At 45.3% G+C, this 21,781-nt stretch overlaps 1 protein-coding gene across 1 annotated transcript in view; it reads right to left on the bottom strand.

Annotated features, from left to right (window-relative positions):
- Nucleotides 1-21,781, bottom strand: part of ITIH5 (inter-alpha-trypsin inhibitor heavy chain 5) — a 79,738-nt gene that overhangs the window by 55,804 nt on the left and 2,153 nt on the right. The window contains exons 2-3 of the mRNA XM_047866575.1: nt 14,639-14,683; nt 330-493 (exon numbers count right to left, since the gene is read on the bottom strand). Coding sequence (XP_047722531.1) covers nt 330-493; nt 14,639-14,683 — 209 coding nt within the window. The remainder of the gene's footprint in view (nt 1-329; nt 494-14,638; nt 14,684-21,781) is intronic.

Below are 21,781 nucleotides of genomic sequence, written 5' to 3' on the forward strand. Positions count from 1 at the left end.
AAAGACAGAGGAATGGGGAATGGAAGCAGGGAAGAAGACAGGAACAGAATGAAAAAAGGGATCATGGGAAGGAGGGAAGGGGGAAGAAAGGGTGGAAGGGAGACAGAAAGGGGAGAACGAAGGTAGGGAAGGAGAGAGAGGAGGGAGCCAACCTTCTGAGCCATATACATCTGCTGGGATAAATTCTCACGCCAGAAGGCTGTGGACCCCACATCCTGGCAGACTCACCCTGGCCGCTGCCACCAACACACACACACACACACACACACACACACACACACACACACACACCCCTCCATCTCAGCGTCTCCGATCAGAGTATCGCTTACATAGTGAAGTTGGTGATGAACGCCGCAGCCGGAACCTGCATCTGAAACTCAATCTCCTGGTCCTCAGAAGCTCTATTCAGCATTCTACAGGAGACCGCAGTGAAGGCGTAACGGGAAATGATGGTGGACTTCACCGAGAATTCTGTCATTAAGGGCTTGGTTTTCTGTTGGAAGGGAAACACGCAGTGTTTTCAGTGCCGTGTGAAAGTGCGAGAAATACTCTCCAACTGGGGAGGCTGTGGCGTGTGATTCCCTTCTCCTTTCCTTGTCTTGTCCTGACTTTCCCACTCACAAAGTAACCGTGGTTGAACAACCAGTTGGTGACACGGAAGCACGCTTTTAACCTAACTTGAAGAAGTGAACACGGGGCGCCTGGGTGGCTCAGTCGGTTAAGCGTCCGACTTCAGCTCAGGTCATGATCTCGCCGTTTGTGAGTTCGAGCCCCGCGTCGGGCTCTGGGCTGATGGCTCGGAGCCTGGAGCCTGCTTCGGATTCTGTGTCTCCCTCTCCCTCTGCCCCTCCCCTGCTCACGCTCTGACTCTCTCTGTCTTTCAATAATAAATAAATGTTAAAAAAAAAAAAAAAGAAGTGAACACAGTTAGGATTTCCAATTTAATAGAGAATATACATGGCTTAACTAGTCCAAAAAGTAGTGGAATTTCAGAAATGAAGTACATACTGTTATCCACTTTTAGGTCACATTGACAGGATCATGAAGTGATGAAAAACGTCAGAGGCTACCTAAAAAAATTCTCATATTTTCAAGTTAAATTCAATATCCTGCTTTCCTCCTGAGACGACAACACACGACTGTAAAGTGGGAATCGATACCGAGCTCAAGAAAGTATTGGGGGAATGAGAACCCAGAAAAAGGAAAGTGTAGGCTAATTAAATTTGTCCCCAAAGTCTCTGATGAGAGCACTCGCTACACGGAGATTGAAAAGCTGGTTAAACTTTTCGGTGTATCTCTAGCCTTCCCAGCAGCGCTCCATCTGACCACAGCTGGAGCTGAAGAGGTTAAGGAAACATGCATGGGGAAAGTCGGCCGGTGGCAGAGTGGTTCTCTAACCAAGAACTGGCTGAGCAACTCCCAGGCATGTTATGGACTCCGTGTTTGAGTCTCCCCCAACCACGCCCACCCTGCAGATTCATGTGGTGAAGCCCTACCCCCCCAATAGGATGGTACTTGGGGAGGTGGCCTTTGGGTGTGATTTGGTTAGATGAGGTCACGAGGACCTTCACGATGGGGTTAGCCACGGGAGGGTCCGCTCTCACTCTCCACGCGTACGCCGAGAAAAGACTGTGTGAATGAGAACGTGGCCGCCTACGAGCGAGGAAGAGAGTCCTCCCCAGGAAATGAACCCTGACAGATACCGATCTTAGACTTTCCAGCCTCCAGAACAGCGAGAAACTAAATTTCTGTTGTTTAACACCAGTCTATGGCATTTTGTAATGGCAGCCCAAGCGGACCAAGACAAGAAGACATCATCTCATGATAGGCTTGGACACACATGCGAAGCAGGCGTTTTTTACTCCCATTTCATACGGGAGAGGAAGTCAAGCCTGTGAGTCAACCCTCTGGCTCACCAGGCGTCAATGGAAATGAGACTTGAACTCCACCCCGCCTGCTTCAGGCGCCACCATGATGCAAGCCTGCCTCTCTGGATGGGTCTTTCTATCTCTGTGTGCTCAAACCCCAGCACGGTCCTCAGTATGCAGCGGGCTGTCAATAAATGCTGAATGGAGCCAGGTTACTCTGCTAGGATCCTACGTTCCCCTACCGGCATCGTCCTGCCCAGTCGATGAAGGTACTTCAACCTTCCTCTGCCCTCTCGATTGCTTTCCAGCGCTGAGCTAGTTTACAAAATAAATACAAGATGATGGCCTGCTGATATCAAAGCATATTGCCCCGTGAGAGACAAAGATAATCTCTAACCCCATTTCAAAAGAGTTTCACAGAGTGTTGTTCTGTTTAAACGTATTTCAAGGGCATGCCCTTCACAGCAAACCATCCAAAGCTGGAGAGGTATTCCATATGATATGTTAGAGAGGTAAGACTTTGCACTCTGAAACAAAGCACATTTGAGAACACCCACGAACACCCACAAGATGGGGTGCTGCATGGAACAGAGCCACACAGGGGCCCGGCCAGAATGGGTGACTACTGGGTGCAGAGGTCAAGGGGTTATTCGTCCTTGTGGCTGAACTTCGGGTCCTGGTGACATCAAAGGGTCAAAACAAACGGCACGAGGTGCAGGAAAGATGTTACGAGAGCGTGTAGCTGTCTTAGAAAAGCAGAAAAAGATAAACATATAGGTTCAGTGAAGTGATCATCGGGTAGAGAAAGAACTCTAAACATACTTGAAACATTCTTCCCCTGCAAGAGGAAAAGAAGTTCTCCGACCTGGTCTGAGAAGGAATGACATCAAAGCAGTGGTTCCCAAAGTGTGGTCCCAGAACTACCAACATTAGCATCGCCTGGAAACTGATTAAAAATGCAGAATCTCAAACCCCGTCCCAAACTTGCGGAATCGGAAACACAGGGGACGGAGCCAGAAACCTGTATTTTGACAAGCCTTCCAAGTGGTCTGATGGTCGAGTCTGAAACCACTGTTTTAAAGTAATAGGAAGAAGTGGACCTCTTCATATATTTCCTCATCTATAAGAGGGCCTGAATAAGTCACTAAAATTACACTCGCCTCTGAGATCCAAGAATCTGAGGCAAAGCTAGCTTGAGGAACAGGGACACGTGGGTGGCTCACTGGGTTAAGCGTCTGCCTGTGGCTCAGATCATGATGTCAGGGTTTGTAGGTTCCAGCCCCGCACTGGGCTCTCAGCTGTCGGCACACAGCCCGCTTCAGATCTGTCCGTCCCCTCTCTCTCTGCTTCTCCCCCACTGTGCTCTCTTTCAAAAATAAATAAACATTTTAAAAAATCTTGAAAAATAATGGTGATACTCAAAAAAAAAAATAAAGGAATAAAACACTGGGTTTTAGGAAACCATTCCTGAACTTAGAAATACTTGATTGTAAATAGTCTTCATGAAAATTTAGTCTCTTGGGGCACCTGGGTGGCTCAGGCAGTTGAGCGTCCCACTTTGGCTTAGGGCGTGATCTCACAGTCCATGAGTTCGAGCCCCGTGTCGGGCTCTGTGCTGACACCTCAGAGTCTGGAGCCTGCTTGGGATTCTGTGTCTCCCTCTCTCTCTGCCCCTTCCCCACTCATGCTCTGTCTCTCTCTGTCTCTCAAAAATGAATAAAGTTAAACAAAAAAAATTTTTTTTTAAAACAAAAAATTTAGTCTCTTTAGGACACTACTGCTCTCTCCTCAAGTGATCTGGATTAAAAAGAGATTCTAGGGGCGCCTGGGTGGCGCAGTCGGTTAAGCGTCCGACTTCAGCCAGGTCACGATCTCGCGGTCCGTGAGTTCGAGCCCCGCGTCGGGCTCTGGGCTGATGGCTCAGAGCCTGGAGCCTGTTTCCGATTCTGTGTCTCCCTCTCTCTCTGCCCCTCCCCTGTTCATGCTCTGTCTCTCTCTGTCCCAAAAATAAATAAACGTTGAAAAAAAAATTAAAAAAAAAAGAGATTCTAGATGTGGTTTAACCAAATGCTTCTGTTAACATATACCATGTTTCAGTAAAGACAATGTGAATTAGGCTGGGGAAGGTATTAATGACGATGAACCTAAGAGCACAATAACCTGCTGGGTTTTCTCCTAATGAAAATTTGTATCTTCTCCTCTTTCCAAAATGGAATTTGTCTTATCCAAGATAAATTAAACCGTAAATTGAGAAGCAGTGTCTTACTTTGATTTAGGTTTCCCTGGAAATAGGTTTTCTTCCTAAATAGTCCATGTTTCAACATATTCTTTGATCTCCAATATCCTCATATTCTCATACAAGTGAATTTGTGAAGAGTCTAAAATCCCACTGCACACAGCTCTAATTCCTATAGATGCACCGGGTAAAGGAACCAATGTTAAAAAAAAATAACTCAGAAAATTCTAGCTCTCATTCTCCACTTTATTTGAAATGTAAACTAGGGGTGCCTGCGTGGCTCAGTCGGTTGAGCGTCCCCTTCCTGGTTTCAGCTCAGGTCATGATCTCACGGTTCATGGGTTCAAGCCCCACACTGGGCTCTGCACTGATGGCATAGAGGCTGCTTGAGATTCTCTCTCTCTCTCTCTCTCTCTCTCTCTCTCTCTGCCCCTCCCCCACTCTATCTCTCTCTCCCTCAAATAAATAAAAGCTTTTAAAAAAAGTTGACAAAAAATTTCAACATTAAAAAAATGTAAACTAGTTTTTAAAAAAGTATCAAGTAACATCTGTACATGGTAAAAACTTCAAATTACACAGAAAATAAAAGGAAACACAATGGTCTCCCTCCCACCCTGGATCTACAGTTCTGTTCCCCAGAAGCAATACTTAGATTAACAGTTTCTTGGTGTATCCTTCCATAAATACATGCTCTATTGATTTGCTTTAATTTCACTTAATGATACGGTGTATTCATCTTTCTGTATCTGTGCACGTTCCAATTATCTAATGCTGCACATCCGACCACTCTAAAACTTAGTGGTTTAATAGCAACCATGGCATTTTCTCCTGTGGTTTCTGTGGTCAGGAATTCTAGAAAGGCTTGGCCGGTGGGGGCGGGAGCAGTCAGAAGGTGGCTGGGGCCGAAACAACGGGCCCCTGAAGCAGCTCGGGGCCGAATGGCATCTGTCTCGTGTCGTCCCAGGGCCCCTCTATGCGATCCTTCCACATGATCAAGTTCAGACCACCTCACACGTCAGTCAGGCTGATGGCATGGTAGCTAGAGGCTTCATGAGTGCGCATTTCCCAACATCAAGGTGGAAGCGACATCCCCTCCTTTGCCCTCACCCTGAAAGTCACGTGGCATCGTTTCCACTATACTCTACTGGGCAAAGGAGTCACAAAGGTATGTTCTATTTGAAAGGGAGAGAGCCCAGACCCAATCTCAATGGGAGGAGGGGAGTCTCAAAGTGCCACTATCTTTGAAAAATGCAATCTGCCACCGTCCGGAACGATCACCCTCATTCTTTTAACAGGTGCACAGTATCTTCTTTTTTACAGATGCACTATATTTTATTTTATTCTTAAATTTATTTGAGAGAGAGACAGTACACACATGAGTGAGGGAGGGACAGAGAGAGAGAATCCCAAGCAGGCTCCACACTGTCAGCACAGAGCCTGATGCGGGGCTCAATCTCACGAATCATGAGATCACAACCTGAGCCAAAAGCAAGGGTTGAACGCTTAACTGACTGAGCCACTCAGGCACCCCGAGATGCACTACATTTTAGTTAACCAGCCCCTATTTTATCCATCAACCCTTTATAATTATTTTTCATGATTGTTTGAAATGCTCATGCCTTCAGATGGCCCTGCCCTCTGATTCATCAATACCGGGGGTCAGCAAACTATGGCAGGCAGGCAGGCCACAGGGGTTTTGTACATAAAGTCTTATTTGACATAAATTCGTTTACATCCATTCACCTGCTCCACCGTCTGGAGCTATTTTCATGCTATGGTGTAGAGAAGTTACGCAGTCACGTATCTGTGACACGCTACCGCCTGACTTACAAAGCCTGGAGTACCTCCTACCTACTCCTTCAAGTAGAAGTTTGCTGCTGCCTGGTCTGCACTATTTAAAAAAAACTGTTTAACATTTGTTTATTTTTGAGAAGAGAGAGACAGAGCATGAGCGGGGGAGGAGAGAGAAAGAGGGAGACGCAGAATCCGAAGCAGGCTCCAGGCTCCGAGCCGTCAGCCCAGAGCCCGACGCGGGGCTCGAACTCACGGACCGCGAGATCGTGACCTGAGCCGAAGTCGGATGCTTAACCGAATGAGCCACCCAGGCACCCCTGGTCTGCACTATTGAAAACAGGTAAAGCCCTGATATCAGTCATTTACATACCTTTACTGATTGGCGTGTTTTAGGAAGAAATCTTAAATTATACAGACCACACTTTTATTTGACTTGCACAATCTTTTAAAATTTTTCATGTAGGTGACAACATTTAAAAATTAGGGGCGCCTGGGTGGCTCAGTGGGTTGAGCGTCCGACTTTGGCTCAGGTCATGATCTTGCTGTTCCTGAGTTCAAGCCCCCTGTCGGACTCTGTGCTGACGGCTCAGAGCCTGGAGCCTGCTTCGGGTTCCGTGTCTCCCTCTCTCTCCCTGCCCCTCCCCTACTCACGCTCTGTCTCTCTCTCTCAAAAATGAATAAACTTAAAAAAAAAATTAAAAACTGGAAAGTTCACATAAAAATCCAGAACTCTCACATCTCTTGGAACAGACGCTGGGGCAACTCTGGAGGTACATTCCCCCATGGCCGTGACTAACAGTGGCTGTGGCTTTAGATCAGACCCAAATCCCATAGTCCCGGCTCCCCACGCCTACTGACTCATGGACACTGGCCCTGAGTAGCCACGTTCGCTGTGTTTTTACTAGAAGTGTTCTTATTCCAAGCCTGTTTTGCTCGCTAGTCTCCTCTGTTCTACTAGATTAAAAATGGCCACAACTTGTACACTTATGTTGAGAGCGCCATTTTTCACAACAGCCAACATGTGGAAGTTACCCAAGCGTGCACTGGCCGACGGAGAGAGAAACAAAATGTGCTTTATGCACACAATGGCGTATTACTCAAAAAAAAGGAAAGAAATCCTGCCACACGCTACAACACGGATTAATTTTGACAGCACTATGCTAAGTGAAATAAATCAGCCGCAGAAGGACGAATCTTGTGTGGTTCGCTTGTATGAATTACGTGCAGCCACCAAAGTCACCGAGACAGAAAGGAGGAAGGCAGTTTCCAGGGGCTGGGAGGAGGGGGAACGGGGAGTTTTACGCGAAGGGTACAGAGTTTCGGTTCTGCAAAATGAAAAGAGTTCTGGAAATGGACGGTGGAGCTGTATGATGCGTGAATATACTTCATACCGCCGCACCGTCCACTTTATAACGGTTTAGAAGTTAAATTTTACGTGATGTGTATTTTAATACAGTAACAACAAAATGTTAAAGATTTCCTGATGGCCCAAATTCTTGGCTTTTCTTGCCATTGAGAGGTGCGTTTTAATTCACTTATCTTTTGATTCTGGGTCTTAGTGGCTTGTTTCACTTACAGAACACACACCAGAAGCGATGTTCTGGGACTCTGAGGCCAGGCCACAGAGCAGCCTCACCGCTTGGATGCAGGTGTTCCAGAACTCTCCTCTCGGCCCTGAGTCACCAGGTCGGACGGAGCCCGTCACGCCGGAAAGGCCGGGCGTGACCACTGCAGGCGACAGGAGCAGCCAAGGCCAACTGCTGCCCAGGGGTCCAGCGGCCAAGGACACAAACCCTCCGGCTCGGCCCACCTGCCAGCTGAGCGGCCGCCATTGACATCGCTCGGCCAACAGAATCATCAGGCTGAGCTCTGCCTCAGTCCCTGCCCCACAAACAGTACGACAGAGTGATTGCTGCTTTAAGCCACTGGGTTTGGGGAAGATCTTTACGCAGCAATAGAAGCTGAGCACCCGATCGCTACACATTTTTTTTGTTTTCTTTTGTGAACTTGTGCCTATTAGAAACACCCCTGAGGGGCACCTGGGTGGCTCAGTTGGTTGGGCGACTGACTTCAGCTCGGATATGATCTCACAGTTTGTGGGTTCGAGCCCCACGTCAGGCTCCGTGCTGACAGCTCAGAGCCTGGAGCCTATTTCAGATTCTGTGTCTCCCCCTCTCTCTGCCCCTCCCCTCCTCACGCTCTGTGTCTCTCTGTCTCTCAATAATAAATAAACATTAAAAATTAAAAAAAAAAAAAGAAACACCCCTGAAACCCTACTGGAGAAAGTCACCGTATAAATTATAAACACAAAATATAAAGAGTAAGAGTCCAGCCCCCTCGCCTGACCAACGTAGGCCAAAACGGTTTCCTTGCCTCGAGTCACACGGGGAGGAGGCCATCAATCCAGCGCGAGAGCCGGGAGCCCCTGGCTTCCGATCCCGCCTCTTTTGCGAAAGGACCTAGAGGCAGCCCGGCCATTTGGGGCTTTCCACAGCCACCACCCTCAGATGGCCACTGCAACCCAGCACTCCAGACACGTACTAAATATCAGTTTTTGCGGCTGATTCAAAAGTGACCTGGGAACCTCCCCTCACCGTCTGTTACGGGGTAAACACTTAAGACGGAACATTGAGTCAAATCCGTTCTGCACTGCTTTCACATTCCGGCATTTTCCAAACGTTAGCAACCCGCCGCTTAACTCTTGCACGTCAAAGTAGAGTCGTAGTTGGGAAAAGAATTTAGTAAGTGTGCAGCTTAGGGAAACAAAGGTTACAGATGAGCTGCGGGCCTTTCCGCGTGAAATCCGGCTCCTCCGCGGACAATCCTTGCCCAGCACTGTTCTGAAAATAATTTAAAATTTTCTTCACTTCGTGCACCGGAGACTATTTGTCATGCTGATTTGTCCTTATTCGTAGTGTCAATTACCATTTCATGAAACTGAAAATGTGACATTGGAAGACACCTCACAAAACACAAAGCCTAACTATTATGGTATTTCTGTTTTGCCTCAAATTAAGATTATGGATGTGGTAGAAATTTTCCACACTATTACATCAGAAATAGGAGGCATAGTTTACGGGCCCAAGAGACAGATTGAGAAAAGTTTCAAGAAGCTATTTTAGTTTGACTGCTTCTGCCCAGTTACTATTTTCCCACAGAGGCCCCCACTGTTACGCCTCGTGGCCCTTGCCCCACCAGACAGCACCCTCCGTCCACAACGTACGGGAACCTGTTATGTGCAGGCCTACCCCCGCCCCCAGGCTGCTCACCCCTTCCCCTGTCCCAACGAGACAGGACACACGTGCAGAACAGGAACCGTGACTTCGTCCTCGTGCTTGCGTTTTCTTCCCCGCAGCTCTCAGCATAAAGTAAAACTCAAAAACATTTGTGAAACTGAATTTTTGAATCTTGACAATTAAAGAAAAATATATATCCCCCCCCCAAAAAAAAGAAGTGGTAACTAACTAGAATTTGTTAATCACTACCATAGATTAAATTCCATGAAGGACCGAGAAGGTCTATTACACACGGTTCCTTCTCTCGGGGCACTTATGATCCCATTGGGAAGAAAGTGCAAAAAACATAAAGAAACATAGGGAGATACGTAGAGACATACATTTCACTCATTGGCTGGAAGACCTGCCAGAGTTCAGAAGAAAGAACAATCAGTGAGATCTGTAAAAGTAAGAAAAGGGTTTTTTTTTAATTTTTTTTTAATGTTTATTTATTTTGGGGACAGAGAGAGACAGAGCATGAATGGGGGAGGGGCAGAGAGAGAGGGAGACACAGAATCCGAAGCAGGCTCCAGGCTCTGAGCCATCAGCCCAGAGCCCGACGCGGGGCTCGAACTCATGGACCGCGAGATCGTGACCTGGCTGAAGTCGGACGCTTAACCGACTGCGCCACCCAGGCGCCCCAAGAAAAGGTTTTAAAATAGACGTAGACTTGGTATGTGGTGAAAGAGAACAAAAGGAACATTCTGAAAACACAAAAGACACGGAAGCAGGAATGAACCTTAGCTCGTTCCTGGAACAAAGAACAGAGCAGTTTAATTAGAAAGGGGGGCACAGTGTGAGGAGAATCCTGGACGGTCAGGAAACCAGAGCCCAAAGCCAAGCACGGAACTCGGAATGGCAGAGCTTCATGAAAATGTGTCAGGAAAGAAAGGATGTGAAACAGTTGCTTCAGTTCTTCCCAGTGCACGGTTCCTAAAAATCCAATGTGTTTTCCATATTGATATTTAACTCATTATTTTAGTTGGGGATGTCAACTGGAAAATAGGAGGCAAAATCAAGTCTTCCTGTGACAAAACAGCTTCACTATTTTTCTTACAAAGGCTAAACTACTGGAAAAGCAGTTTGAGGCAGGGAGTGTCTTAATGAGCTGCTCGAGGGACCAAAGTCTTGTGTGTGACTCATGTGAGCCACTTAAAATCAAGCCACCCAGAGGATGTCCTGAATTACCCAAGATGCCATCTGGAAATGTAACGGTGCAGTGTTTGTGACGGCATCTTCCAGCACCAGGACTCTTCCCAGATTAACCTTTTGTTGTTTTACTCTGGTCTAACAGTTCTCCAGTGACTGTTAGAAGAAACGATTCTGGAGACGGCAGAGAACCTTAGAAGTCATGCAACTCGGCCCCCCCCTCACTTTGTAAAGGAGAAGGCTGGTGCTGGGCAGCTGGCGGACTCTGGGTCCACAGATCGGTACCGAACCTTCACGTCTCTCCTTTCTAAGAAGAGCAACACAGCCCATGTTGTCACTGCATGAAGCAGAAGACTGCCACACAAGGCGCCTCCCTGAGGGCCGTATTTGCACCCGGGCGAGACAATTTTATCCCTCTGTAAACAGAGAGCGGCATCAGCTCCCAGTTGCCTGTTTGTGGCAACGGGTTCTACTTAGCAACATTTCATCATGCTTAGAGGAAAGGAAACATAAAAACGCAACTGTCATCTTCATGTAGAAAAAAAAAAGTGTACTCTATGCACCTCCTAACAAAAGATAAACCGTGACGGCTGGAGTCGGGACAAAGGAAACAGACACACACCTAACTAACCCTTAGTGATGTGAACAACCCCCAGGACCATGCTCCCTGTGCACAGACTGTATTTTCTATCTTCCTGATGCTCTGGCGTTTGGGGCCTTGCTCCTGGAGAGAAAGTCCCTCCCAGGGCAAGCTAATTCCTAGAGACAGCAAACTCCCCTTGTGTGAGCCTACCTTCGATACACAAGCAGCCAGTCCAGAGCCCACCCCCAGCCACCTCCTTCATCAGGCTTTCACACGCCAAGCCGATATTGCCCTTTCCCCAGGTCACCCCAGGGCCAGGTACCAGACAGCTAGAGACCATCACGGGGCCTCCCGTTCCTAGGGATCTGGGAGCATAAACTCCTTCCTTCATGGTGACCAGTTCCAGGTCTCCGCATCTCACCACATCTGCTTAAAACAAACCCCAACTACAAATCTGAAGAAGATGCCAAGCCACGGTCCTGCCCCTGGGAGGTTAAACGATGGCAGCGAAAAGCCGGCCAGTGTCTGTTAGGGGCCACGGATCTGCGGACACAAAGATACCCCTGCTTCTTAAAGTATCATTTTTCTCTGTGTACGTGTTGCCAGAGGGAGTCATAAAAAGGGTATCTAATTAATTCAGAAGAAAATCAAGCAAATCCTTGTGATTCAGGAGCTGGCAGTGATGGGAGAACAGCAGCTGTTGCCACCCACACTCTATTCATTGGTCAGGGAACATTCACAGACCTTCAGATTACTGTGGTATGCCTAGAGCATAAAATAGAAGACGCATGGGGTAAACTGAGGCTAAAGAGGCAGGCCACAGCCAGATCACACAGGGCCTTACATGTCTTTGGAGTTTATCCTATAGACAACGTGCAGTCACCAAACACATCTGCAAAAGAGTGTCGCAAAAAGTCGGCCGCTGGAAAGATCATTCTGGGACCAGCTGGAGGTATAAACAAAGTTCATTTTAAACAGGCATGATGCATGTGAAACTAAGACTTTTAAAATTCTTAAGAGATTTTTAAGAAAATCCAAGTGATTACATAAATATTCTAAGTTTAAGGGTCAAGAAAATCTTGGAAACCAAGGATGAAAACTCAGCTATTTTAAAAAAAGATAAACTTAGTTTTTACTAACAGACTGAAAACTTTTATACGGAAAACACAGCATAAACAAAGTTAATCGACAAACGACGCATTTAGGGGGGAATTCTTCCAATTCAGAAGACAGAGTAGCTCTGGCATAGAAAGATCTCCATCATACCAACGACTAGGGGATAAAAAACACAACAGAAAGAGGTACAAGACACACACACCCCACTTCACAGAAGAACCACTCTAAATGGCCAATAAATGTACAGAAAAAAGTCTACATTCACAAGTAGTCACGCAAATGCTAAAGGAACAATGAGACAAACAGCGTATATCTAAGAGACTGACAAGTCAAAAAGTAACACACATCTGCTGGCAGAAATGTGTGTGCTGATCGATGCTGATAGAAATGCAATTCATACAGACAGTACTAAGGGCACGAGTACTCGAAAGTAATCCAGCGACATCCACCCATATGTAAAATGCCCATGCACTTTGATCCAACAATCCTCCTATTGAAAATCTAGTCATAGAATAAAAAGCACCCACATAACAGAATAAAGAAAAAGTTTTTTACAGCATTTTTTCCAAGGACAAAAAACTGGAGAGAAATCTAAGGCTCATCCATAGCAGAATGCTTCGTAAGTTACGGTGTGCCCACGACATGGAATATTTTTCACCATCGAAAAGAATGGATACGGTTAGGCCAAGCGAAATACTGTGGATTGAGAAGAGTAAGAAATGGAAAAAAAGAGACGTAGTTGAGAAGGCGGGGTGCTGTGTTAGGTAAGAGCACACACAGATGCCAGACATGGGCCTCAAATCCCGGCTCTGCCCCACCTCCCCAAATGCGTGGGTCTTGGGTGAGTTACTCAGTCCCTCTGAGTCTCTGCTTCGTCATCTGTGATGTCTCAAAGAACGGGACAAGAGCGACTGAGTTATGACACGTGGAGGCACACAGTTAGCCCTCGGTCACCATTAGCCATCATCATATGATCCCACTGTTTGAAAGCAATGGTAAGAAATCTCCTATCTGCAAGTGTCTGTTTCCCCCATCTTCTCTGGCACGTTCTTTTTCTCAGTGGCACCTGTCATCTTCTCCATTACTCATACACTTGTCATTTATTTATTCACTTTGTCTTTTTTTTTGTCTATCTCTACCCCACCTTAGAATTCAAGCTCTGTGAAAGACAGGGGCCTCTGTCTGTCTTGTTCATTGCTGTATTCCCAGTGTCTACAGTGGTGCAGGGTAGATAGTAAGCATGCAAAAAAACGCTTACCCTCTTAGTTGGAATGAACGTATGCATGGATGTGTGCATCAATGAATATGTGTACAGGTCTCACTAGGAGACTATTTTCCATGAGCCTCTGCTATTTCTGCACATTTTTCAATTAGGGGCACTAGCTACCTTTGTTTTGAACCGTCTTTTCCAGGATGTTTGGACAGTGAACAGATTTGGAAGAGGGAGTTGGCATCTCCCCCCAGAGCAAAGGGGAAGCTGGATTAAGATCTAGAACAATAAAGAGAACGTGCCCCTCGAGGGACAAAGATCAGGCAGGTTTAGTCCTCATAAGAGAGTCCGGTTCCCCAAGTGCAGAGTTCCTCCCGTGTGTAGGTGTCGTCAGGCCCTCTCCGTGTGACCATATGGGAACCGCGCCCAGGAACGGTACAGACTCTGACTGTCACAACACCGCTACTCTGTGAGCAACGATCACCCTCTGTCTCTGACCCGGGAGTCTCCTGTACTCTGCCGGCATCCACGCAATGGCACCAAACTAACTCCTTGGCTTGTAAACCGGGGAAAATCCAGACTCCTCACAATTCTGGATAAACAATGTTTATGTTCATCGTCTATCTGTCTATAATCACGCGAACATGGAGACAAACATGAAAGAATGACTACAAGATTAATAAACTTGGGAGGATCAGGAGAAGGAAGGGGGAGGAAGCCAAGCAAAGAATAACAAGAACACAACGCCCCAGTCCGGCAAAGATGGGAATGATTGTGACCGCGGTCGTGCTAAAGCTAGAACTGACTCACACAGCACCAAAGTGTAGAGAGGCCCTGGATAGATGCCTACCCACTGAGGACCTGTTGCAGAATCCACATCCCAGAGCCGGGAGGTGTGTCCCCACATCCCAATATGGCCCTGCACCCGCAGTGGTAAGGAAGAACCGAGTCTGGGTCAAGTAAGCTCTTAGGGTTCCTGATCACGTGCCCAAATTCCAACCCGAGAGCCCCAACATGTGCCGAGAGCCGTGCTCAGCTCCATCACAGGAAGCTGCCACCTACAAATGTGACTTCTTGGCTTTAGTTGTTTACTTCACAACAAAGCCTTTATTTCTTGTGTAAGAAAGCCATTAAATGTGTAGGTTAATTTAAGTTTTGTTTCTTTTTTTTAAAGGCTCTGAAACCCCAAACTTTGTCCTCAGAGCCCTCCTGAAATAATCAGGTCTCCTTCCGGAAAGAAAAGTTCACTTGCAGAAAGGCTTGTAAAAGCTACGCTGTTTCATGTCAGGATTCTTCTACATGCAACTTTACAAGCTTTGGAAAAGCTGCCAGCAGAGCCAGGGCCTGGTTCAAAACACGCAGAACAGGAGGGGACGGACATCGAAGATGCACCATGAGTATACGTACCAGCCTCTGCAACAGTCTGACCTGCCTCGGTCCCCTGAATCCAACCTGTAAGAAGAAAAAAGCCATGAAATAGGCTTGTGAGGCCATTCTGAAATGAATTACCTGAGGGGGGTTAAAACCGATCCAAACCTACAGAAGGGATTATGCATCCTGAAAAGCAGATTGAAAATTAATTAATTACTCACCCTGAAATTAAGATTGGACCCTTAATTAAGTCACTGCCAGGCCAGAACTAGAATTCATCCCCCAGAGTCCTGGTTGACTGCTTGACCCATGATGTCACTACCTCCTCACCTGAGAGTTCTTCTATCTGTTACAACAATAAGTATGAAATGATAAAAAGAAAGAATTCATCAGAATGTCTGTGCTCTGTTTCACTGTATTCCCGGCTTGAAAATAAAGCTCTTTTTGTCTATTACAATGAGTAAATGTATTCAGTTCTACTCTGATGGGCTCAATTATTCAACTCAAAACTTGAGGAAACTCTGCAAGCAAAACCGAATTTACCTTGAATTTTCTTACTGTATTTTTTCTGGTTTAACCATACTTTCTCACATGTGGAAGAGGGGCATGAGAAGGTGATAAAATCCTCATTAAAAATTGTATTAATTAATCAGCCACTCTGGACTAATTTAAAAGTCTTATTAGCTGCTTGTTGAACATCATTCATAGCAAATCACTGCTTAAATAAAGTGTTAACGACAACTGCTGTGAGTAATAAATCATCCTTTCTAGAGGACAATTTGATAATGTAGATCAAAAGCTTGAAAACTATGCCTAGACTTTATGAGTATCTTTTTCTTAACAGCTCTACAATGTGTAATTTACAAATATAACTCATTCACTTGAAGTGCACGGTTTAGTTTTTTTTTTTTTTAGTATATTCAGAGTTGTACATCCATCACCACCATCAATTTAGAACATTTTTATTATGTCAAAAAGAAACCCTGCACCCCTTAGCTGTCACCTCCCAACCACTAATCTACTTGGTCCCTGTGGGCCTGCCCATTCTGGACGTTTCACAGGAATGGACTCATACGATACACAGTCTTTTATGACTGGCTTTTTTCACTTAGCGTCATCTTTTCAAGGTCATCCCTGTTTTCTTTTAATTGTTTTAATGTTTTATTTATTTTTGAAAGAGAGAGAGGGAGAGACACACAGAGTACAAGTCGGGGAGGGGCAGACAGGGAGACACAGAATCCAAAGCAGGCTCCAGGCTCTGAGCTGTCAACACAGAGCCCGACATGGGCTCGGACTCAAGAGAGATCATGACCTGAGTCGAAGTTGGACGCCCAATCGACTGAGCCCCCCAGGTGCCCCGAGGCCATCCCTGTTGTAGCATTTATTAGTACTTTATTCCTTTTTGTGTCCAGATAATATTCCTTTGTATGGATAGACCACATTTTGAGTATCTGTTCGCCAGGTGATAGACATTCAGGTTATTTCCACTTTTTGGCTATTGTGAATAATGCTAAATTTACATAAACATTCACACGCAAGTCTTTGTGTTGGACATAGATAGCCAGGAGGGGAGTGCCTGGGCCATACGGTAAATTTAAGTTTGACTTTTTAAGAAATTGCCAAACTGTTTTCCAAAGTGTCTGCAGCATTTTTACATCCACACCAGTAGGCATGTTTTTTGATTTAGAAACCCTACTTAACAGAAAAGTCCCATGAGAGAAAACAAATAACAGAAAAAAAATAAGAAAATTCTTTGCAACTTTTAAAACAATTGCTAATAATTAGAAATAGCCTAAAATAGTCTTAAAAAGAGGTCTGGTTAAGTATATTATGATACACAGATCAATTAGAATACAGCTACAGAAAATAATGATGTGTATCCATACATCAATAAATGTTCATTTTACTGAATCTTTATCTGCAGAAGTACTGCGTTTCCTCGGTCCCTGTGGGGAGACAGGGCCATGTGACGAGCTATTGCCAAGAAGTTATGAATGTAAGTAACATTTGTCACTTCCGGGTTAAGTGATTTAATTACAGTGGACCATCCTACAGAACTGCTTTTTCTTTCTGGCACAGTAAACAGCAGTGTTGGAAATGGTAGTGGCTCCATCGAGCCCAAGTTCCCAGTGGCCCCCACCAACCCAGGACAGACGAGCTGTACAAGCAAGGAATAAATGTTTGGTATCTAAGACACTGAGATTTTTAAGACATCGTCACCACAGAGTGACCTAGCCTATCCTGATTAATAAATCCATGACGTGTTTTAAGTGATTAAATCTGGTAACAAAACATCACATCTAACATGATCTCGTTGTGTGTAAGTCACGTGTTTGTATGTGTAGAATGTATACCGAAATGTAATGGCTGTTACCTGTGGGTGGCTGAACTCTTTTTCTTTATACTTCCCCGTATTATCTCCCATTTTGACAATTTCACGTTTTACTTCCGAAACAGGAAAAAAAAAAAAAGCAATAAAGATATTTCCATTTAGGAAACTAAAATCATAACAGTAACTGTTTTAATCCCTATCCTCTCCTGATCTCCCCTCAAAAACACAAAAATATATATATGTGTGTGTGTGTATATATATATATGCTATATATATATATATGCTATATATATATATATATATGCTATTATAAATTATCATTATAAGCCATTATAGAGCCTCCTACTCTACAGAGCATGGAACAGAAGAAATACCACAGGATTTAGGTTGACACCCACCACCCTGACTCCAAATGAGAACCAAAGAATTAGTAGGATGATACTGATTTCTCTTTCTACAATGAGGGGTGATGTCTGAGCCACTCTCCAAGGGACGCTTTCTGGGCAAGGTCTCCACCAGTTCTGCAGGTTCATCTCAGGTCTTTCCCTTCCTCAAACTGTGGAATAGGCTGGGGACCGCTTAACATAGCGCCGGTCAGAGGGAAAGCCCAGCCCCTCCCAGGTATTATGATCTGTGATTGATCTAAAGTATTTCCTTTGAAGTTCCCTCCTTTGTAAAATAAGTTCTCCAAGAAAATAAACAAGCTTTAAGGAGAACAAGAGAAGTTGGTTTTTCATTTTTGAGATGACTATCTTATGTCTCAGGGGATCGCTATGGCAGCACTTCAGTCCAAGTTTAAACGAGATTGAACCAGAATCAAAACTTCCCGGTACAGACAGACTCCTGGTGCCAGCTAGGATCGGCTCTGGAAATCACACCGATGTCATCAGCATTGTTTTTAGTTAGGGATTCCTGATCCCTCTTATTGTTCAAGTGCTTCCCTGGGAGTGGGGTTCAAGAACAGAAATGTAACTGACTCCAGCTCACTGTCAAGGGCTGCCACGAACAGTAATCTCAAGAGCTTGGGGCTCCAAATCACAGACTTGCCAGAGAGCTCCAAAAAGATTCTTTGCTCCTACGGAGCTGAGCTTCCTTCTCAAGCATCAGAACAGAAGATTTCCAGGCCACGATATTTAGTGAGAAACGTAAGCCAGGATCCTTGCCATTGAGGACCATACCATACAACTTGAAAGAAAGAACTGTGCTCATGACAACTTAACAGACAGGGTCGTTTTTGTAAGTTACAAAGGAAACGGGAAAAAAGTCGAGTTTGCTAGGCTGCAAGTAACGATGAGAAGCTTTACGATGGAGGTACGGTTGAACCAGCCAGGTAGGGGTTTGGGGAGTGGATGAAAGGACAGGAGAAATGGACGGAGAATCAGGTTCAACAGGAACTATGCTGAGAAACAGCTTCAGAGATCACAACTGCCTCTCCAATATGTATGGACCAAGCAGCACTCACTACCAGGAGGTGGGGGTCGGTGAGGATTTCCTTTGTGCAAAGAATATAGTACTAACAGTCACGGCTCTGGCATCTAGGTCATCAGTTAGTCTAGCTCTAGTAAGATGGCAGGCACGGCTTAAATGTTCACAATTTGACTAAGGACTGTACTTGTTCCCCAAGATTTATCACAGTGTTGGATCACGATTAGAAGAGAAGAGAAATGCCCTTAGAGCATTCCAAGAAGTCCATAAATGGGAAGAGCATGCGAGGAGAGGAAAACGCAAAACCCAATTCTAACCAGGGTGAAAGACACTCAGAATATGTAGGACACAGACATTCCCTCTTGGCATGGATGTTTTAATGACCCAGGATGACTGAAGAGAGACGTGAAGCCAGAGTTCATTCCCTCTACTCTTCCATTTGAGCTCTATCACTGGGTCTGTGACCCCAGGTCCCATAACAGATCCAAAGGACACTGCATTTGGGCTAACCTCAGCCACACCGCCATCAAGGGACTGAAGTCGTGAGTTCCTACAGGGCTCTGTGCTAGGAACCGACCTACCAGGTGGCCCGCGTCCCCTGAGGATGTCTGCAATCCTGAAACCAAGATCCAGGAACTCAGAAGTCAGTGCCTCAGGGATCTGTTACAGGGCCTGCAACAAAACGTGGTTGGAAAGGCACTGGGTCACCATCTGTCACCTGGGCTGGGAACAATTCGTGTAGGTAACTCTGAAGGACTCGCACAGAAGTTTTACTCCTTCGGAGTAATGTTGCTACAGGCTGCTCAGCTATTTGCAATTCAGGATGCCTATAACCTCAGCCGTGGAAGAAGAAACTTTAGTTTGGGGTTACAACTCCAAACCATTTCCAGGTAGGTTAAAAAAAAAACCAAACGGCCACTGGCCTTAGGCAAGTCACTGTTTCCTTTCTTCACCTGTGAAAAACAAGGGAAATGGACTTTGCCTCTAGGCAAATAAGGAGGGGATTCAGGAGCCCCCCCACCACAAAGAGCTCAGGTCTCCATCCGCGGCCCCACCTTCTTAAATGGAGCCAGTCCCTCGTTAGCAACAGAGAACTTGCTGGGGTCTCCGAACCAAACCCTGAAAACACGGGAGGCCAGATCGCTTTCTGTGGAGCATCCAAGGTTTGGGAAGAGTGCTGGTTAGGAAAATGACCCGGTTCTCTATACATCCCTATCCTCCCTCCCCCTCCCACTCAAGGAAACGAGAGATGGCCGGTTCGGGAGTGAGTAAATCTCTGGACTCTCTCCCACAATAACCTCCTTCCGGTTCAGCCTGACGACTCCAATTCTCCAATCACACCCGTGCACATAAAGGAGACGGTACAGAGTGGCCTGGAGCTCACAAAATCTTTTATGGACTTTACTTGTTGAAGAGTTAAGTACAAAAACAAGAACAAAAAAATTTGTCGTCTCGATTCTTGATTTGTGTTTCTGAATGCAAAGGTTTGGTTGCTAGCGACAGATTATAAAAAATTAACACTCCCAGAAATTCTCGATTCGGGGGATCAGAGCATCCCCACACTCGATGTGGTCACCACAAGCCTATACTCAACACCATCCCTATTCCAGGAGCCACAAATAAAAATCACATTGAAACAAATTCTATTAGGTTATAAATACGAAAGTGGCTTTGCCTTTGGAGGAGTCCTTGAAAGCCTGGCTTTGGCACTCAGCACACTGGGTTCTACCCCGGGCTCTGCACGTATCACTTGGGTATGTCACTTCCTCTGGGCGGATTCCCATGGTTCTCCTGGAAAGTACGCACACGGAGACTTTCCTTGCGGTGGTAAGTCAGAGATTCAACCAGGCCGTCCAAAGACAATAAAAGTGGCTCATTTTACTTTAGTGCTTACTGAATGCGTGCACTTTGCCTGGATTAACCCACTTAATCCTCACAATAATCATAAGAGCAGAACTGTGTTTATTATTTTACTATTACTTAGAGGCTAGTAAAACGTAAGCTTCAGAACCTCTCGCTTGTACAGTCTTAACAATGGGAGATACCCGCAGCGTTTGCCAGCCTATAGAAATGAGGCATTTGTTGTGATTTATCATCCTAAATAAATGTTCACTTTAGCACCTAATTTGGTGGTCATAATTTGACATACTTTTTCTTTAAGAGGGCCCTGCCAATTATGTAAACTTTATTTGCCTCTAAAAATGTAAAACTTTAATTGCAGATGAGAGTAATGATCCTATTTGGCAGATGATGAAACTGAGATCCAGAAAGGTTAAGTCACTTGCCCAAGTACACACAGCCAGTTAGTGCTGGGAATGCACATTTGAACCCAGGCAGTCTGGCTCGGAGTGCTCTTACCCATATCCTTTACTGCTTCTTATTTTTACACAGAGCCACTAGCAAACTCTCTGGGACATTCTGAACATGCAATAATTAGTCGCTTTCATTATTTTGTACATGAAAAACTGCTTTTGTAATAAGAGGAATACAGCCCTATCCTGATTTAAAGAAGCCATATCAGTTTGAAACTTGGGAAACAGATACATCTGTAACTGGCTGACTTTATACAAGAGACTTCCTTTTTAACATTAATTTCCTAGACGGTTCTTCTAAAGCCGTATTATTCTAAGTGTGGTCAGCGGATCATCTGTATCAGGATCCCCTGAGCCCCACCCCAAACCTAATGGATCTAAATGGATGGGAGTGGGGGCTCAGGAGTCTGCGTAGTTAATGAGCTCCTGAGCCCTATTTGCACACCAGCCTGTGAAGACCACTGCTGATAGCCCTCCCCGCTATGGGTAACAAATGGGGCAGAGGGCCGGAGGGGAGAAAGGAGATTGAATTTAAGGTGTCATTAGTGATATTGACAAATGAAGGTAATTAAAAAGTAGCAGTTGCAATGCAAGGGAAGGGGTCATGTTCATGTAAGTTGAAATTTACATAAAATTCACATATTCATTTACATTGAACAATTAAGTTTGTATGTAGCTTTGAAGACCATAATTATGGGGAATAAGCACCAACTACACGCCCACGTGCTGTTGTTTTAAGTATGTTAATTCTTTCAATCTTCAAACTCCTTTTAATTAAGTAATTTCATCATTCTCACTCTCGAGATGGGTAAATAGAGACTCCCAGACAGACAGTAAGTAACTCTCCAGTACGTGCAGAGCCAGGATTTGGACCCAGGAAATCTGGTTCTGGAGCCTGTGTTCTTAAACCCCACATCACTCTCACACACACACACACACACACACACACACACACACACACACACCTTTTAATAGAGATAAAAAGGTAAAATTGCAAACTTTCATAGAACTTCGTATCCTGCAGTTTCTGTCTGAGTTAGTCATTTTCAAGATGAATAAATAGTGCTGTGGTTTGAGGCAGCAAGAATCCCTAAAAGGGGCAAAGCCATG

The sequence above is a fragment of the Prionailurus viverrinus genome, chromosome B4 (assembly GCF_022837055.1).
Source record: "Prionailurus viverrinus isolate Anna chromosome B4, UM_Priviv_1.0, whole genome shotgun sequence".
NCBI classification, from domain to species: domain Eukaryota; kingdom Metazoa; phylum Chordata; class Mammalia; order Carnivora; family Felidae; genus Prionailurus; species Prionailurus viverrinus.